The 18,253-nt window shown below is 35.5% G+C and overlaps 3 protein-coding genes across 3 annotated transcripts; 2 read left to right on the top strand and 1 right to left on the bottom strand.

Annotated features, from left to right (window-relative positions):
• The first annotated feature begins 5,449 nt into the window (after positions 1 to 5,449).
• LOC107640347 (uncharacterized) lies at positions 5,450 to 8,455 on the top strand. Its single transcript, XM_088486858.1, has 7 exons — positions 5,450 to 5,713; positions 5,761 to 6,060; positions 6,169 to 6,298; positions 6,564 to 7,082; positions 7,446 to 7,694; positions 7,758 to 7,852; positions 8,384 to 8,455. The coding sequence occupies exons 1-7, from the start codon at positions 5,450 to 5,452 to the stop codon at positions 8,453 to 8,455; spliced, it is 1,629 nt and encodes a 542-aa protein (XP_088342984.1).
• Positions 8,456 to 8,592: 137 nt separating this feature from the next.
• On the top strand, positions 8,593 to 11,290 carry LOC107641760 (uncharacterized). The gene is made up of 4 exons (XM_021123326.2): positions 8,593 to 9,193; positions 9,289 to 9,344; positions 10,312 to 10,377; positions 11,195 to 11,290. Exons 1-4 carry the CDS (start codon positions 8,593 to 8,595, stop codon positions 11,288 to 11,290), a joined length of 819 nt encoding a protein of 272 aa, XP_020978985.1.
• A 5,471-nt stretch (positions 11,291 to 16,761) lies between these two features.
• Positions 16,762 to 17,961, bottom strand: LOC107641759 (uncharacterized). The gene is made up of 3 exons (XM_016345225.3): positions 17,803 to 17,961; positions 17,416 to 17,677; positions 16,762 to 16,946 (listed from the first exon to the last, which is right to left on the bottom strand). The coding sequence occupies exons 1-3, from the start codon at positions 17,861 to 17,863 to the stop codon at positions 16,901 to 16,903; spliced, it is 369 nt and encodes a 122-aa protein (XP_016200711.1). The 5' UTR covers positions 17,864 to 17,961; the 3' UTR covers positions 16,762 to 16,900.
• Positions 17,962 to 18,253: the final 292 nt, after the last annotated feature.

Below are 18,253 nucleotides of genomic sequence, written 5' to 3'. Positions count from 1 at the left end.
TTTCTGGACGTTGGATCTTTACGCCGATCTCCAGGTCACGCGGCCGCGTGAAGGACGCGGTCGCGTGGGAAGTGTTTTTCGCAACTTGACGCGATCGCATGAATGATGCGGTCGCGTCGCGCACCCCTTTTTTTTCAGGTATGCAATTATGCAGTATGCAGAATGCAATGATTAATATGAATGAGATGCAAAACTCCAGGTTCAATAAAATAAAACTTGAAAACAAATAAAACTAAATAAAAATTGAAAAAGGGACGATCATACCATGGTGGGTTGTCTCCCACCTAGCACTTTTAGTTAAAGTCCTTAAGTTGGACATTGGGTGAGCTTCCTGTTATGGCGGCTTATGCTTAAATTCATCCAGAAATCTCCACCAATGCTTGGAATGCCAATAACCTCCAAGGTCCCAAACTAGGCATGTGAAGCTTCCGAGCAGCTTCAAACAGATTGTCAGGCTTCCGGGGTGACGAATGTTAGCATAGATTCCAGGATCCCAAACTTTGCTTTTAAATCCGCCTTCGTCTTGATCTATACTTATCCATTTGGGCGGTTTAGAAATTAGATTCTCACCAGGATAACCAAACGTTTTCCGAGATCCATCCAATTGATCATGATGCCAATCCGTGCACTTCGAGTTGAAGCGTGGAACCTTATTGAACCTCGTGCACCAGCTCTGAGTACGAGCCATTTTCCTTTTACTCTTAAAGCCACAGAGAGCTCTAAGCTGGCCTTCTGTTTCAAGCAAACCATATTCAAGTGGAAAAATACAGTTAAGGTTAAGGATTGTACCCACTTGAAGCTTGTATTGGGTGGTAATGGCCTTGGGATAGGTGGTTCTAGCGGTTCTGTGAGTTCTACTCCCTTGTGCTCTTCTGTGAAATTCTCCACTTCCTTGCAAGATTCTTCAAATGTATCCATGTCCTGATCAAAGCCATCTATGTCTTCCTCATCACTTAAGTCATAGACTGGAGGTTGAGAGAAATCTACCTCCGTATCATCTTCGTATTCACTTGGGGAAGAGTCTTCGATCTCAGAGAATTCACTTGCAGATGCAAGTTCATTACTAGGAGAACTTGACCTGTGATTATCATCATCAAGGAAATTTGCTTCTTGGGTTATTCTGTCTAGTTCTTCATGAAGGACTTGCTCTGGGGATTGCGCACAATTCTCCTAAGCATCAATTGTAACATCCTTGACAGAATGCTCCACAACTTTGGATTCCCATGGAGGTTCAGCGTCTCCTAAGTCTTCAACCAACTCTTCTTCTTCAATAATAACAGCTTCCTCTACTTGTTCCAGTACAAAGCCATGCTCTGTCTTGTCCACTGGAGTTTCTAGTATCTTCTTCATACTACGCTCTTCGTTAGATTGTCCACATGGGGCTGTGGGAGGTCCTTGAATGTTCGAACGTCTAGAAGATAATTGACTTACTTCTTGCTCCAGTTGATGAAGGGTTGTTTGAAGTCGGTTTACTGTTTTCTTGAGGCGAATCTCTGATTCTCGGGGTGATAGATTTAGATATGGTACAGGGGGAAGTGGTGGTGTTTGGGAGTGATTGGATTGGAACTGGGGTAAATGAGGATCATACGGTGGTGAATGGTGGAAAGGAGCTTGTGAGTGTGGTGGTTCGAAGTTACGTTGAGAGGATGGCCTATAAGCACAGGGTGGGGCTTGTTGGTAATTACAAGGTTGTCCACCATGTCTATTTGCTTGGTATGCATTGTAGAATGGTCTTTGTCCATGATATCTTGGAGGGTGTTGTTGCCTAAAGGGTTGATCAGATCCTCTTGGCTCCATCCATCTTTGATTGCTCTAACCTTGATGCATGTTCCTGTTATAACTTCCATTCCTTTCAATAACATTAGAACCAAACTCAAAGCGAAAGGGGTGAGAATTCATAGTAGCTAATAAAAATAAAAAGGGGAAAATAAAGACAAATAAACAAGTAAAAGAAAAATATTTACAATAACCAATAATAAGGCACACAATTGCAGCTCCCCAGCAACGGCGCCATTTTGATGAGAGAACTTTTGCGTGGTCTAGAATTTTGCGGATAAATCCTCGTTGCAAGTATAGTTTCTAAACCTTCAAATGTCCTTTCATACAAACGTTTTTGTTGTCACAAGTAACAAACCCCTAAATAAATTGATAACCGAAGTATTCAAACTTCGGGTCGTCTTCTCAAGGAACTGCAGGGAAGTATGTTCTTATTATTGGTTATGGAGATTGTAAATTGGGGTTTTGAGAATGAGGAGTGAATAGCTTAATTAGCAAATAAAGTAAATGAAGAACAAGCAATTTAAATGGCAAGTAAAATAAATAAATGACTGTAAATAAACTTTTGGCAAGGTATGAGAAATTAGAGGTCCTATCCTAGCTATCCTTATCAATGATGATGAAAATTGAATCTCAATTCCACTTTGTTAACCTTTACTAAGATAAAGAAAGGTCAAGGGATTAATTAGTTTGATCTTCGAATCCTATTTATTTCCTAAGAAAAGATTGGGATTATTGAAGTTCAATCTAATCAACAAAGATAACAATTATTAATCATGTTTGAGTTTGATAACTCCTGAGTTACTGATTTCTTAACCAAGACCAAAAGGAGAAAAGTAAATCTACTGGAATAAAAATGTCTTCAGATGGGAATAACAATAATGTAAATAAAAGAAAGCAATATTAAACTGAAATACCTCAAATAACATTAATTCAAAAGAGTAATCTGTAACATGAATGTAGCATAAGCCAAATAGGCAACATAACTAATATAAGCATTAAAGTATCTAAAAGTAAGAGATAAATATAAAGTAAAAAGAACATTGAACCTGGGATTGAGAGTCACTCCTAAAACTAAGAGAAATCCTAAATCCTAATCCTAAGGAGAGAAGAGAAAGGAGAGAACCTCTCTCTCAAAACTAAATCTAAATCATGAAAACTAACTAAAGTGGAGACTCTCCCTGAATGGATGCATTCCCCCACTTCATAACCTCTGGTCTATGCCTTCTGAACTTGGATTTGGGCCAAAAAGGGCTTCAGAATTCGCTTGAAGCATTTTCTGCAATTTCTGGTGCATCGCCTCTGTCACACGTCCGCGTGGGTCACGCGGTCGCGTCATTCGGAGTTTTCCTTGTCACGCGGTCGCGTCAGTCATGCGACCGCGTCATATGTGTTTCGCTCGAGGCGTGCGATAGCATCAGTCACGCGTTCGCGTCGCGCTCTCTTCGCACTGGCATGCGGCCGCGTCGTCCATGCGATCGCGTGGCTGCCAGTTTCTTCACAAACTCCGTTTTATGCTTTCCTTCCATTTTTGTATGTTTCCTTTCCATCCTTTGACTCATTCCTGCCTTAGAAGATCTGAAACTACTCAACACACTAATCACGGCATCGAATGGAAATAAAGGTAATTAAAATAATTAATTTTAAAGCATAGGAAACATGTTTTTCACATACATCACATAATAAGGAAGGAAAAGTAAAACCATGCAATTAATATGAATAAGTGGGTGAAGGATTGAATAAATCACTTAAACTAAGCACAAAATATATCATAAAATATGGGTTTATCAAAGGGTCCACCATAACTATTGTCTTGGCATGCATCGTAGGATGGTCATTGTCCATGGTATCTTGGAAGGTGTTGTTGCTGAAAGGGTTGATCAGATTCTTGTGGCTCCTTCCATCTGTGATTGTTTCAACCTTGACGCATGTTCCTATTATAGCTTCCATTCCTTTCAACAACATTAGAACCAGACTCAAAGCGACGGGAGTAAGAACTCATAGTAGCTAATAAAAATAAAAAAAAAAACAAAAATAAAAATAAATAAACAAGCAAAATAAAATATTTACAATAACCAATAATAAGGCACACGTTTGCAATTTCCCGGCAACAGCGCCATTTTGACTAACAGATTTCTGTCAGTAAAGAATTTCATAAATAAAGTCTCGTTGTAAGTATAGTTTCTAAACCAACAGAGAATTCTTTCGTACAAAAGTTTTGGTTGTCACAAGTAATAAAACTCAATAAAATTTATAACCAAAGTATTTAAACCTCGGGTCTCTCAAGGAATTGCAGGGAAGTATGATTTATTATTGGTTATGAAATTGTATCTTTTTGGGTTTTTGAAATAGGGAACAGGAAAATAAATTGGCAGGAAATTAAATTAATAACTAGAAAAACTCTTGGCAAGGTATGAGAACTAGAAATCCCATCCTAGTTATCCTTATCAGGTGTGATGAGAATTGTTATTGCTCCCACTTAGTTAACCCTTACTAAATAAAGGAAAGTCAAGTGGACTAATCAATTTGATTCCTCAAGTCCTAGTCAATTCCTATTGAAAGACTAGCTTTAGAGGGATCCAAATCAATCAGCAATTTCGAATTTTCAATCAACAGCTGAGTTTGACAACTCAAGTGTCACCAATTACTCCACCAAAGCCAAAAGGGAAAAAATCTAAATTATTTATATCATAAATAGTAAAAAGCAATCATAAATCTGAAATACCTCAAATTGCATTAAATAGAATATTCAAATCTAACATGAAAAGGTTCATAAGCCAATTTGGCAACATAAGTAATTAACAAGTAAAAGCATTAGAATAAATAAAAGTAGAAAAGAAACATAAATTAAAGAACATTGAACCTGGAATGAAGAAATAACCATAAACTAAGAGGAATCCTGATCCTAAATACCTAAGAGAGAGGAGGGAGCCTCTCTCTCTCTCTCTAAAACTACATCTAAAACCTAAAATTGTGAATAATGAATGAATGGATGGATGGATTCTCCCACTTTATAGCCTCTAATCTGTGTTTTCTGGGCCAAAAATTGGGTCAAAAACAGCCTAGAAATCGCCCCCAGCGATTTCTGGTACGTACAGGTCGCTGCAAAGTCACGCGTGGATTGAGTTTTTGCCAGGTCACGCATGCGCGCGATCCATGCGTGCGAGTCACCTATCTTCGGGGAAGCTATGAAAAATTATATATCATTGCGAAGCCCTAAATGTTAGCTTTCCAACACAACTGGAACCGCGTCATTTGGACCTCTGTAGCTCAAGTTATGGTCGATTTAGTACCCAGAGGTTAGGCTGGACAACTTTAGCAGTTCCTTCAGTTTCTTGTATTTCTTCCACTTTTGCATGCTTCTTTTCCATCCTCTAAGTCATTCCTGCCCTATAATCCCTGAAAACACTTAACACACATATCAATGCATCGAATAGTAATAAAGGATAATTAAAATTGACAGTTTAAAGGCCTAGGAAACATGTTCTCAATTATATCACAGGATTAGGAAGAAAAATATAAAACCATGCAATTAGTATGAATAAGTGTATGAAAGATTGATAAAATCCACTCAATTGAGCACAAGATAAACCATAAAATAGTGGTTTATCACTGCCATAGAGAGATTCATGGTTCATGGCCTTGCGATCGACATAACAAAAATAGTCTGTGCATGGAAGATGGTCATTTTTTAAAATATTTTCCTAAGAAATTTAGGTCATGTGCTGTTATTGATGTAGCTAAATTTCCAAAGTACAAGAGACCAGGCAATTGTTGCACGATAACTAAGAGGAATGTTATCATTGATAATTCCTTCATTGTTCCATACAATCCGTATTTGTTGTTGAGATATGGTTGTCATATAAATATCGAGCATACATGCCAAACTTTTGCTATCAAGTATCTATTTAAACATGTGTACAAGGGCAATGATCGAGTAACTGCTTCTTTTTATCAATTTTCTACTGACTCATTGCTAGACAGGTTGTGGATGAGATACAAAATTATTATGATTGTCATTATATATCATCATGTGAGGCAGCTTGGAAGATATTTGGTTATAATATTCAGATAAAGGAACCTGTAGTTATTAGGTTACCCTTTCACTTTCTTGAAGAGCATGTTGTTATCTTTAGAGATGATGACAATATTCAAGATGTTCTCAATCGTGTAGATGGCAAGTTGACAAAATTATTAGCATGGTTCCTTGCTAATACTTTATATACTTTTGCCCGGTTGTTGACTTATAGTGAGTTCCCTAACAAGTTTGTATGGAAAGATGATGTTTGTATGTGGTTGCCACAAAAGTAAGGCTTTTCTATTGGTCGATTGACTCACGTCCCGTGGGAAAATAGTGAAGATTATTACTTAAGACTTTTACTTAACATATAGAAAGGATGCACAAGTTTTGTTGACCTTAGAACTATTCATGATGTTATTTATGATACATTCAAGGAAGCATGTTATACATTAGGAATTCTCCAAGATGACAAGAAATTTGTTGATGCTATATTGGAAGCAAGTTCGTGGGTATCAGGATCTTACATTCATGACCTCTTTGTTATTCTTCTTCTATCGAATAACATTCTTATCCTAAATTTGTTTGGCAGTCATTTTACCAGCAATTATCTGAACACATCCTATATATTCATAGAAGAAATCATCGTTGTGAAGGTTGTTGTCATATTTCTCTCGCTAAAGAGTGCATAATTATTTTTTTTCTCTTGCATTTCTTATTTCATTTTAAGTAACTTCCATTACTTAGTTGTTTTATTTGTTGTTGTTAGAGCTACCATTATCAGATGAGCAAATATTGAATTTGACATTGGTTAAAATTAAGGAAAAATTACAAGCAAATGGAAGATCTCTTAGAGAATTCTCTACATTATCGTATCCTGATATGCAAAACATTGATGGTGTATATGATCGATTCTTAATGGATGAGATGAATTTTGATAGGGAATTACTACATGAAGAGTTAAAGGATTCTTTGAAATCTACGACTCACGAACAGAAGAATGCATACGATCAGATATTGAATTCTATCTCCATGGACCTTGGTGGATTTTACTTTGTTTATGGTTACAGCGGTACTGGGAAGACTTTCCTTTATCGCACGTTATCTGTGTCATTAAGGTGTAACAGCAAAATTAAGCTAAATGTTGCATTAAGTGATATTGCTTCACTATTACTCCCTAATAGACACACTGCTCATTCTAGATTCAAGATTCCACTAAACATAAACGAGAATTCGCTTTGTAACTTTAAACAAGGTTTCTCCCTTGCTAAGCTTCTTGCTAGAGCCAGTTTGATTATATGAGATAAAGCTCCAACGCTTAACAAACACTATTACAAGGCTTTAGACAAGTCATTGAAGGATATTCTTAGATTTGAGCAATCCTACAAACCTGACATGCCATTTGGAGGAAAGGTTGTTGTCCTAGGTGGTGACTTTAGGCAGATCCTTCGAGTCATACCTATGGGATCACGATAGCATATCGTGCAATCTTCCAATAATTCATCATATATATGGGATTACTGTAATGTACTAAAGCTAAGTAGGAATATGCATTTATCTTCTTCATCATGTTCTCAAGACAATTGCGAAATTATGGATTTTGCCAATTAGCTTATTCATATTGGAGATGGATTGGCTGGTGATTCTATAGATTGTGAGTCTGAAGTTTTGATCCCGAATGAGATTCTCATTGATGATACTAACACTGATTTTGAAGAGTTGATACAGTTTGTCTATCCCATGCTATTATATAACATGACCAACACAGATTATTTCAAGAAACAATCAATTCTTGCTCCCACTCTAGAAGTTGTTAACAAGGTGAATAACAGTATAATGAGTCTTTTACCTGGCGATCAAAGGGTTTATCTTTGTTCTGACTCTTTGTGTGTTGAAGAAGGTAACATGGAGTCTCAATTAGACACCTTTTCACTTGATATGTTGAATGCTATTAATTGTTCAGGATTACCTAATCACCAGCTATGCTTGAAGGAAGGTGTACCGGCAATAAGAAATATTGACCAATCTAATGGTTTGTGTAATGGTACTAAGTTGCAGGTACGTTGTTTAGGTCATCATATAATTAAGTGCATTGTATTGACTAGAGAAAAAGTGGATAGAGTTGTGCTTATTCCACACATGAACATATCAAACAATTACACTTTGCCACTACAAGAAAAAAGGCCTATGGCCACGCTTTTGTGAGGGTGGCAATTGAATAGAGATTCAGCCACGTTTTTTTCGCCACGCTTCAAAAGCGTGGCGAAAAGGGTCAATGGCTACGCTTTTGTAAGGGTGGCAGTTGAATAGAGATACGGCCACGTTTTTTTCTGCCACGCTTCAAAAGCGTGGCCATAGATAAAAACAGGGACGTTTTGAAAGCGTGGCAACAGGATTTCACTATAGTAACATTTATAAAGCGTGGCCATATCCTGGTGCTCTTTTGCCACGCTTTTAAAGCGTGGCCATATCCTGATGCTCTTTTAGCACGCTTTAAAAGCGTGGCCAAAAAGTTTTCTAAAAAAAAAACCTAATAACCCGCCCCAAACCCAATAACCCCTGAATCCTAACCTAAAACTTTGCCAACAGATCCCCACCCTTCATCGAGACTCTCTAACTCTCAACTCTTACACCTTCACTCTCGTCGATCCAATTCACTGACCTCATGAATCCAAAATAGACACCACTCCCATTCCTTCCACCACCGAAACCCAATTCCAAAGCTTTCTAACTCAATCTAACACCAGAAAATCAAATCTCCCCATACTAATAACCCAGTAAATCCGCAGTAACCAATTATGAGTTCCGTGAACCTCAACACAAGTTTCCTGTTCCACCAAGGCAGCAGATCCAGATCTCCAACTTTTCATCTGTTCCACACACTCACAAAACTCCCCATTTCTTCAATTACCACGAAGAAGCCACAAAAAGGGAATCGATTTTTTCCTTTTCCTTCATTCTCGGTCTCCGTGGTGCTTACCAAAGAAGAAGTCCTCAAGGGCAAAGAAGAAAATAAAGAGAGCGAGAAACCCGCTTTCAATTTCAAGTCCTATATGGTCAATAGAGCGAGAAACTTTGACAACCTCCCCTCGCTGCGCCATTTTGAGGATTTGATGGTGACTCCCTTGGCGCTCACCGTCTGTCACGGAGGGAGCGCCGGAGCTGTCACAGAGGGAGCGCCGGAGCTTCTCCCGAAAGAGAAGGATTCAGAAGGCGGCGAAGGTGGAAACAAACAAGGACAACAAGGGAAGGCGTCAGAGGGAGAAGAACGAGCTAGCGAATCGCCTTGCAAAGCTGAGTCGCAGCGCGGCATGATGAAGAGTTCAGATAAACCTCCGAAGGGGTCGAATTCAGGAACCCTAGCTGCTGAATCACCTGTTGTGAACAATCGGAGTGATGGTACGGTTTGGTTTCAATGAGTATTTGCATTTTTTTTAATCTTCAAAAATCTAAATGAGTGATTTCTTTGTGGTGAAATGGTGCGGTTGGGGTAGCAGAATTGCAGGGGAGCCCTGCTACGCCGAATATGGATGTCAAAGCTGAAAGTAAGGTTAGAGCATTTCCATGATAACTTGTGACTATTTTTATTATATTTCTTAAATCGAGATTTTAAGTATTGTTTTGCTGTGATCGTTTTAAATTTTGTGGGAATCTCACTCTTCGTGTTCATCTGCTTGAAGTTGTAAACTGTACTTGAACATATGTGATACGTGAGAAGGTCTGGTTTTGGTTATGGTTAGAATTTTCTGAGCCGCCTGGTTTAGGGTTGTTCTTATCTTTCTTAATGTTGAGTGTATAGTCTGAGAACAGCACCGATAAATGAGAATTATACTTTGCAAATTAGAAACTTGGATCTGGAATGATCGATAGGTCATTACGATTAACCAGTTGGTGTTTGGACTTATGGTATTTATTTCTAAGGCCTTCCGTTTTCATTTTTCTTTTAAAAATTTAAGTGGATGCCTATAAACTTCTTGTTAAGTATTAATAAGGAATTTAAATTTGCCCTGCTAAATACTTGTTGATTGATCCCATACAAATGAGGAATGGAATTTAATAATGATGGTTTAAGAATGTAATACATGAAATTAGTTTTCTTGAATTCATGTTAGCATATTAGTATCTATGACTACGAGATGGTTCCATGGTGTACTGAACAATAGTCATTTGGTTGCTTTTCTTGCATTTAAATTAAGCATTAGCAAATTATAGGTTCTCTACTTCCAACATAGATTTGGTTTCTTTTGCACTAAAAGTAGGTCATTTCATGCTCAGGAGACAGATGGACCTCAATTTTTTTTTCAGATATATAAATCATTAAATTCTCTCTCTCTCTCTTTCTAAGTCTTCATAATCATCAAAGCTCTTAAAATCTCAAACACTTTGGCTGCTCTCTCCATTCTCTTCCTCTTCTTTCTTTTCTCACTCAAGCTTAGATTTTCCAAGACAAAATAAAAATAATAGGAAAGAAAGAAAAAATGTATGCAAAAACTGGTCTTTTCTTCCCGTTTTTGCAGAACTTCTCTCAAGAGCTTCAACAGCTTCGGGAGTATTGCATGAACCAGAAATCCATTGATTCAATGGTACCTATATAAATCTCTTATTAATGCTTTTACTTTGTTCAATTTTCTTCGGCACTGCTTGCTTCATCTGCATTTGACCTAATGAGCTCTTTTACTTGCATGAACTAATTGAAATCTCAAAATTGAGTTGCTTGATTCATAGTACTAAGTTTAATGAGAAGAAAATTGAGTTGATACTTATTTAATTTTTGTCAATTTATTTCTTTAACACCATGTTTTTTTTAATTATTATTTCATTTTGATCGTTCGCACCATCCCATTCAGAATGTTTTCATGGCTGGAGTTGGATTTTATATGCTGGATCTGGAAAAAGTGTTACAAAAAAAAAAGGGAAAAAAAAGAAGCATTGATGGAAAGTGTTATTAGTTGTGATACTTCCGTGTTCTGTGCAATTTCTTTCTTTCTTCTATTTTTAAATTTTAATTTTAATATTTTTTGGTGATGAAGTGTGAACTCATAGTGGGGCTTGTCTTTTTGTGCCGCACTGAGGGAGGTTGATTGAAGGGGAAAAAAGATTAAAATTCTTTTATTATTATTATTCTCTTTTTTCTTTATGGCAATGATAAAGAAAAGGGTTAGAGGAAAAGGACTAGTTTATGCTCAACTTAATAGCTTCATCATGGCTTTGTCTCGCACTAAAATTTTGTAGTTGGAGGAGAAAGGAGGCGATTATTATACTAGTTTGCTTCTATTTCTCTGCACTACACAATTTTAAAATAATAAAGTCACTAATAAACAAATAAAAAAAGTACTGCTTCACTTGCAAACATGTTTCTTGTGATTCTGTTGCAAGGGTTTCAGTTTCTGATGGTTACAGCTGGCGGAAGTATGGTCAGAAGCAAGTGAAGAGTCCCACAGGATCTCGAAGCTATTACAGGTGTACTCATTCAGAATGTTCTGCAAAGAAGATTGAATGCAATGATGATGTGGGTCGTGTAATAGATGTTGTTTATAAAAGTCAACACAGTCATGATCCCCCACATAAGCTCAATTCTACAAGGGAAAGTAAGTTAGTGTCTTCCGATGGCGCAAGTATGGACAGAAAATGGTGAAGGGGAATCCACATCCGAGGTGATTGCCTGTTTAGATCGTTTCCTTTCTAGTTTATTCTTAATGTTGATTACTTGATTTCATAAAGTTTCCTTATAACGTAAATATCTCTCAACAAATATGCAAGTTTTTATTAGATTTAATGGGTATTTAAAATAAAATAAATAAAATAATCAGTTATATAGTGGCAACTGGCAAGCTACATCCATTTTTCTGGTAAAGCAGTCTGAAGGAATTAAAAAATGATATCTTAATCTATTGATTTAGGCTAATACTTTGTTGGACCTAATAAAAGCTCTTCTAACCTTTTATTAGCTTTTTTATGTTTACAAGTGGTAATAATACTAAAAAATGTTGTTCCAAGGCTATTTAGGTTAAAAACGTTCTATATGATAATATGCTGAAAGAAACTTGTGCTTAGTGTCAAATTAACGGGTTTGAGCAACTGGAACATTTATGCACTTACTCACTTTGATAGTTTTGGATTAGGTGATTGCTATGGTGCTTAAAAGGTAATGCCTAACATGCCAAAACAAGTTAAAAATCAATATTTAATTTAAAAAGTATAAAAGTAAATAATTTCTAAATATTTAAAGTTTGCCATAAAAGGTAAGTTAGGCACTAATTAGGCACTAAGTAATAGACATCATAGAATTGGCCTTTGGGTTAAAGTATTTTTCGAATTGTTCTGCATGCTTAGTTTGTACTAATTAGACACTGTCCAATTGATATATACTTTGTCTTATTGATTGATAATTCTGAACCTACACCTGTTGAAGCCATATATAAAAATAATAGAGAACATAGGAGAGATGGTAGCTTATAACAAACTTAACTAACTTAAACATTTGTATCTATTTTTGCCGCCTTTTGCAGGTAAAAAGGTTCACAAATATTTCCGAAACAATTATGTATGATCTAAGGGAAGGAAGTTTGAGAGGGCTAGAGGAATGAGAAACAGCAAGGGACTTAGGATTTAAGTTGTATTGTTTTTGTATTTTTCTTTAGTTTTTAGTTTTGGAATTTGAACTCTAGATTTATTTTGTATTTGAGTATTAGTTTTTTAATGTATAAAACAATTATAGCAAAAATTATATATGTCACTAATTATTATTTAATTTGTCTTGTAATAAAAATTGTATACTATATTTATAAGTTTGGTAACAAAAAAGAACTGAAAAATTTATATTTTGTATTGATGAAGGTAAAAATCAGAAAAATGTTTTTTTTTTTTAATTTTACAAGGTTATTGCCACGCTTTGAAAGCGTGGCCGTATCTCTCTATCGCCACGCTTCAAAAGCGTGGCCATAACCTCCCATACGGCCACGCTTTTAAAGCGTGGCCATATCTCCCACATACGGCCACGCTTTAACGGGTTGCCATTTGTAAAAAGCGTGGCAAAAGAAAAAGCGTGGCGATAGGTTACCAAAAGTGTGGCGGTAGCTCAAAAAGCGTGGCGAAAAGCTATCGCCACGCTTTTTTCAGTTTTTCGCCACGCTTTAAAAGCGTGGCAATATAGCTATTTTCTTATAGTGTGCCTTTTAGATTCCAAAAGAGGCAGTTTTCGTTAATTGTATCTTTTGCAATGACCATGAATAAGTCACAAGGTCAAGCACTGGGTATGGTTGGGTTGTATCTACCGAAACCCTTATTTACTCATGCTCAACTCTATGTTGCTCTATCTAGAGTCAAATTAAAGAAATGTCTCAGAGTTCTAAATCAGAACAACGGTTTCATGCCTAGGGGTAGTACCATAAATGTTGTATTTAAGGAGGTTTTTAACAATGTAACTTGAATAGTATATCATATCTAGGGAGGATATTATGGTTGCTTCATGCAACGATATTAGTGAAAGTGCTATATTTGATATTGTAAAATAATTCGCATCCCTCGACATTATGTTCTTCTTCAGCTTCTTTTGTTGATCTATTTCCGTGCATAGTACGGGTCCTTCCCGTGTGTGTATATATATATAAAGCATTTTTTTGAACAATTTTAATAATATTTTATATTAAAATACAAACTAAAGCTAACAAATATTTTTAATATTTTTTAATTGTATAAAATATTTAAAATAATTTTATTTCAATAAATAATGATATATACTATTTCAAAATTCATTTTAAAGATATAGGTGAACAGTAAGGTTGGACACAATGTATTTGTAGAAATTAAATGTTTTGTTATTTTTTAAAGACAGATAGACATAGAAAAGGCGCGTATCAAGTCGACACGCAAACATAACAAGTTAGGAAAGTACTCGTACTTTATAATCTATAAATGAACTAATGAAGTCCTTTTACAAACTTGTTTAATTTGGTAGTTTTTATTTAAATAAAAATTTCTTTGATTTTCAATTTTCGTTCAAAAGTAAAAGGTTTATGCTTTAATTTTGCAGACTTCGGTTGCAAAAAAATACTTTGTAAGCCTTGTCCACAAAATGAATGACAAAAATTTTACATTATATATTTCTTATGTAATTTATATTAAATATTAATTTATATATTTCACTACATGAGCTAATTGATTTTATTTTCCATTAATTTCAAAAGAAATATTTTGATAAAAAAATCCTTATTTTATCGTAAATAAAATATTAAAAAATTAAAAGAAATACATATGAGAATTTAAATTCTGTATTTTAGTGTAAATTGAAGAATTTTTTACAAATTTATAAATTTAAATTATTAATACTTTTTAAAAAATATTAAAAATTATCTTTTAGTTCATTAATATATGAACAATTACCTCGAGAATTTTTATTTTAGGAACAAGACTTAACAAATCTTTCAAGGTGATATTTGAATGATAAATTTTTAAAAACCTTTTCGATTTGCATCACACATGTGGGGATGTTCACCTGCAAAATGAGCATTGGGTCGGCTTGCATTGGGGAGAGATTTTTTATTAAAAATTTATTAACAAGTCCAGTTTCTAGTCTCTACTTCATTCGACGAGTTCTGGACTCCGAGTCTCGGCCTCCGGGTAATCCATATAATAAAAAGGGTTAAATACAATTTTGGTCTTTATCATATAGGTTGAAATTTTTTTTGTTTTTAACTTTTTTTGCATTCAAAATCGTTCCTAAAGTTCAAGCTGCTTTTAAAATCGTCATTCGGACAATTATCCTCTTCTCCTACTTCACCAAAATATTCAGCAACAACAATAAATCAGAAGCAAAAACAATGAAGTCATCTCTTCTTCTTTTTTTCTTCAGCAACAACAATGAAGCAAAAACAAAAGTAGAATAGGAAATAAAAAAACAGAATCATAAGCAGAAGAAACAGAAGCAAAAGTATAATTAAAAATAAAGCAAAAACAAAATTGGAAATAGAAACAGAAACAAAAATATAAGCAGAATAAAAAACATCAAAACAGAAGTAGAATCAGAAGCAAAAGAAATAGAAGTAGAAGAACAATGAATTAACAAAATAAGAAATAGAATCAAAATTGAAAACAATACGATTAACAAAATCAAAATCAGAATCAAAATTAGTGAATTAACAAAATTAGAATCATAAACATGTGGTTAACAATCTGATTAACAAAATCAGAAATAAAAGTAAAATTGGAACCCTAGAAAAGATAGGTTTTCCAATCTGATTAACTAAGTCCCATTGCAGCTTTAGCACAGTCCTTCAGCAAATGGAGAAAGAGAGAGAGAAATTAGTACCTTGGGAATAGAAGATGCTGGGGAGCCAGAGCAAGTCCCCGTTAGAAGACTCTAGAAGGTTATAGACCTTGCGAAAATTGCGGTGATGGTGATGGGGAAGACCTAGCGGAGGATGCCGTCGTTCGGCGGCAGCAGTGTAGGAGGGCGAGAGTGCGGTTCAGGGTGACTTCAGTGACGATGCAAACTCGTTGAGGGACTGGGCAGTGGCGACGCGGATGACAGAGGAGAGGTTGTCGCAGAGGGACTGAGTTCGGCGCAGTCGCAGTGGCTCTCTCCCTCTGGTTCTGATTCCCGACGGCAATGGCGGCTCCAAGCCTCGCCGGTGCCGTCCTCCCTTTCCTTCTCTTTCATTCTTTTCCTTCTTCCCTTCTCCTCCTTCTTTTTCCCGTCCTCTCGCGATTCCCTTTCCCCTCATCCATCCTCTTTCTTTTCTTTTTTTTTCCTTTTTTTTAATTTATAGCTTCTTGGTTAGGAGTAATTTAATAATAAAAATTAAAATTTTGGTAAAAATAACGATTTTAAAACTAAATTAAATTTTATGGACGATTTTATATGCAAAAAAATGTTAGAAATGAAAAAAATTTTCGACATATATTTTAAGGACCAAAATCATACTTAATCCTAATAAAAAACTTTAAGAAATTATTAATTATTCTATTTCAAATTCATAATGTATATAAAAATTATTTTCTAAACTTAAATTTAAACATTACTAATGGTTCTATTTTCATTTTTATTCATTTATTTTAGTTTGGAATTCTCGCATTTCACAATTTTTTTTTTAAATATTAACATTTTGATTCTTTTTTATGTCAATTGGAAGGAGCGTATCAATTTCCAAGACTTTTATTTATGGTGGAGCTGTGACACGGAGAACAGTTTATGATAACAAATGCTAGCATTTGAAAGAGAGAAATTGAGAAACGAGTAGTGCAGAGACTACAACTACAATTTTTTTTATTTGTAGCTATCAAGTAGTTATTAATGATATTTTTAAGAGGAATGCTAGGAGGCCAGCAACATTTGGGATTTATAGCCATCAAATAGCCATCAATGAGGTTTTTAATGGTGTGAGATTAATGTGAGATTTCATCCAATGGCTCACTCTTCTTTTATGGTTACATGCTGGCCAGAATTTGATAAAATTGCTGGCTCCCTAGACTTTTCCTATTTTTAATGGTGTGAGATTTCATCCAATAATATATGATTATTCATTTTCCTTTTGCTAGTTACATGCGGACTAGAATTTAATAAATTTGTTGGCCCCTAGACTTTTCCTTGAGAAACTGAGACCGAGAGATAAAGACGGAGAGATAAAGATTGAGAAACAGAAATTGAAATAAATTTTAGTATTATATTTAGTATAAAGTGGGAGATAGAGACCGAACCTCTAATTTAATTTGCGCAAAAAGTAAAGTTAGAATTAATTAATTGAAATAGAAATATTTTAGGTATAAAATGTTATTAAAGTTTCAATCTTGATTCCAAAATATTTTAGTCTCTTATGTCTCCACTTTTTATTTGATGATAGAGATTAAAATGTTAATACCAATCTCTAAGTTAACAAAATATTAAATTCCAATCTTTCGATCTCTGTTCAATAACTCAAAATAAACGTTAATACATACCTTTTAGAAACAGTTAAGTAATTCAATGTTCATATTATTATTTAACAGAAATAAAGTAGCGAACTAACAACGAGAAAAGAGACCTATAGCTAGAAACATAATATATAATATATTATGTATGTTCAAGTTTAGACACAGTTTCTGCAAATTGAAGCATATATTATCTTCTCATCAGAAGCACGCATCCAACAAGCAGCAGCAGCAGAGAGCAGCCAAACTGCACAAATTCACAAAATTTGAACAAAATCAACATCGATATCGCTGCACATCACTATTCAACAGCACACTAACAATTTCATATATCCAATATATACTATAAAGAATTAGACTTCTCCTTCCATGCATGCATAATAATTACACAAAACTTTGTTCTGAAATGAGTTCTCCGATCCTTTGAGGCAAATCTGAGAAGTAGTCATCACCTGTGACTAACTCATCGTCTGAGAAAAATGTACCTTGCTCATTTCATTATTTTATTGATTCAAGAAGAGATCACATCAAATGATTCTGGATTGGACATAACTAAGTACGCATGCACTAATAAGTGGGTTTGAGTAGTTAGCTGGAATGAGTGAATCAAAGCTAGGAATTGGAACAACAAACATGCAGATCTGATCTCTATATATATGTAATCAATATACACATGTAATAATAATGAGTGATGAGAGAGAGGAAGAGGGACTAACCAGCCTTCCAAGCAACCAGGGCCGGATGAGTTATTATTATGGTGATGGTGATGCTGAGGAGGCGGAGGCTGATGATGCGGGTAAGGTGGTGCGTAGGGCGGAGGATACCCCTGTGCTGGGTATGGCGGAGGAGGATAACCTTGAGTGGGGTATCCCGGCGGTGGAGGATACCCTGGTGGTGGGTACCCTGGAGGCGGATACCCTGCCGGAGGATATCCCGGCGGCGGATAACCTTCTTTTGGTAGATCTGGCGGTGGATAACCTGCATCAATGTAAATGCACACAATTATATTATTTATGAGACAAGAAGGATTATATTCCTGAGATTTTGGCATGACATGATCAAAATCGATTGATGAGAGGAAGAGGAAGAGAAAGGGGAGGGACCTTGGGACGGCGGAGTTCCAACAGGGGGTTGATGCTTCTGGCTGTGATGATCATGACCCATGGTCTCTGGCTGATTGTGAATACAACAAGGTTGTGGTTATGTGTTGCGTGTGCATGCCCTGCTTTAATTTAATAATGGTTTGCTCTCTGCGTCTTAATCAATGTGAGTTGTGACACCCTATACTCTCTGCGATTACCAAAAATACATAACCACTATACCAATAATATCAATATGTGTATTAAAAAACACTGTATTGTTATTACTAAGTTATGCATGCCCTTCTATTTTTGGCGTAAAATCCTAACTGTATAACTTAATAAACGCACCATTAACATTTTTATTCAACGAATTTAGACGATTATTAGTTCATCTTGTTGCAATTCTTATTAACAGGCTATCCCGCATTTTTTTTTTCAAAATGGAGATATTATTGGGGTCTTAAAGGGTTAA

The sequence above is a fragment of the Arachis ipaensis genome, chromosome B5, assembly GCF_059453495.1.
Source record: "Arachis ipaensis isolate K30076 ecotype BB chromosome B5, ASM5945349v1, whole genome shotgun sequence".
NCBI lineage: Eukaryota > Viridiplantae > Streptophyta > Magnoliopsida > Fabales > Fabaceae > Arachis > Arachis ipaensis.
This window is presented reverse-complemented; position numbering and strand designations above follow the sequence as displayed.

Coding starts and splice junctions, on each gene's coding strand:
- LOC107640347 (XM_088486858.1), top strand. CDS start 5,450: ATGGAAGATGGTCATTTTTTAAAATATTTTCCTAAGAAATTTAGGTCA. Junction 6,299..6,563: donor TGATGCTATATTGGAAGCAA/GTTCGTGGGTAT, acceptor TGTTGTTGTTAG/AGCTACCATTATCAGATGAG. Junction 7,853..8,383: donor GTAATGGTACTAAGTTGCAG/GTACGTTGTTTA, acceptor CTTTGCCAACAG/ATCCCCACCCTTCATCGAGA.
- LOC107641760 (XM_021123326.2), top strand. CDS start 8,593: ATGAGTTCCGTGAACCTCAACACAAGTTTCCTGTTCCACCAAGGCAGC. Junction 9,345..10,311: donor ATGTCAAAGCTGAAAGTAAG/GTTAGAGCATTT, acceptor CCGTTTTTGCAG/AACTTCTCTCAAGAGCTTCA. Junction 10,378..11,194: donor AGAAATCCATTGATTCAATG/GTACCTATATAA, acceptor TGATGGTTACAG/CTGGCGGAAGTATGGTCAGA.
- LOC107641759 (XM_016345225.3), bottom strand. CDS start 17,863: ATGGGTCATGATCATCACAGCCAGAAGCATCAACCCCCTGTTGGAACT. Junction 17,678..17,802: donor TGGAACTCCGCCGTCCCAAG/GTCCCTCCCCTT, acceptor ACATTGATGCAG/GTTATCCACCGCCAGATCTA. Junction 16,947..17,415: donor CCTGGTTGCTTGGAAGGCTG/GTTAGTCCCTCT, acceptor GAATTTGTGCAG/TTTGGCTGCTCTCTGCTGCT.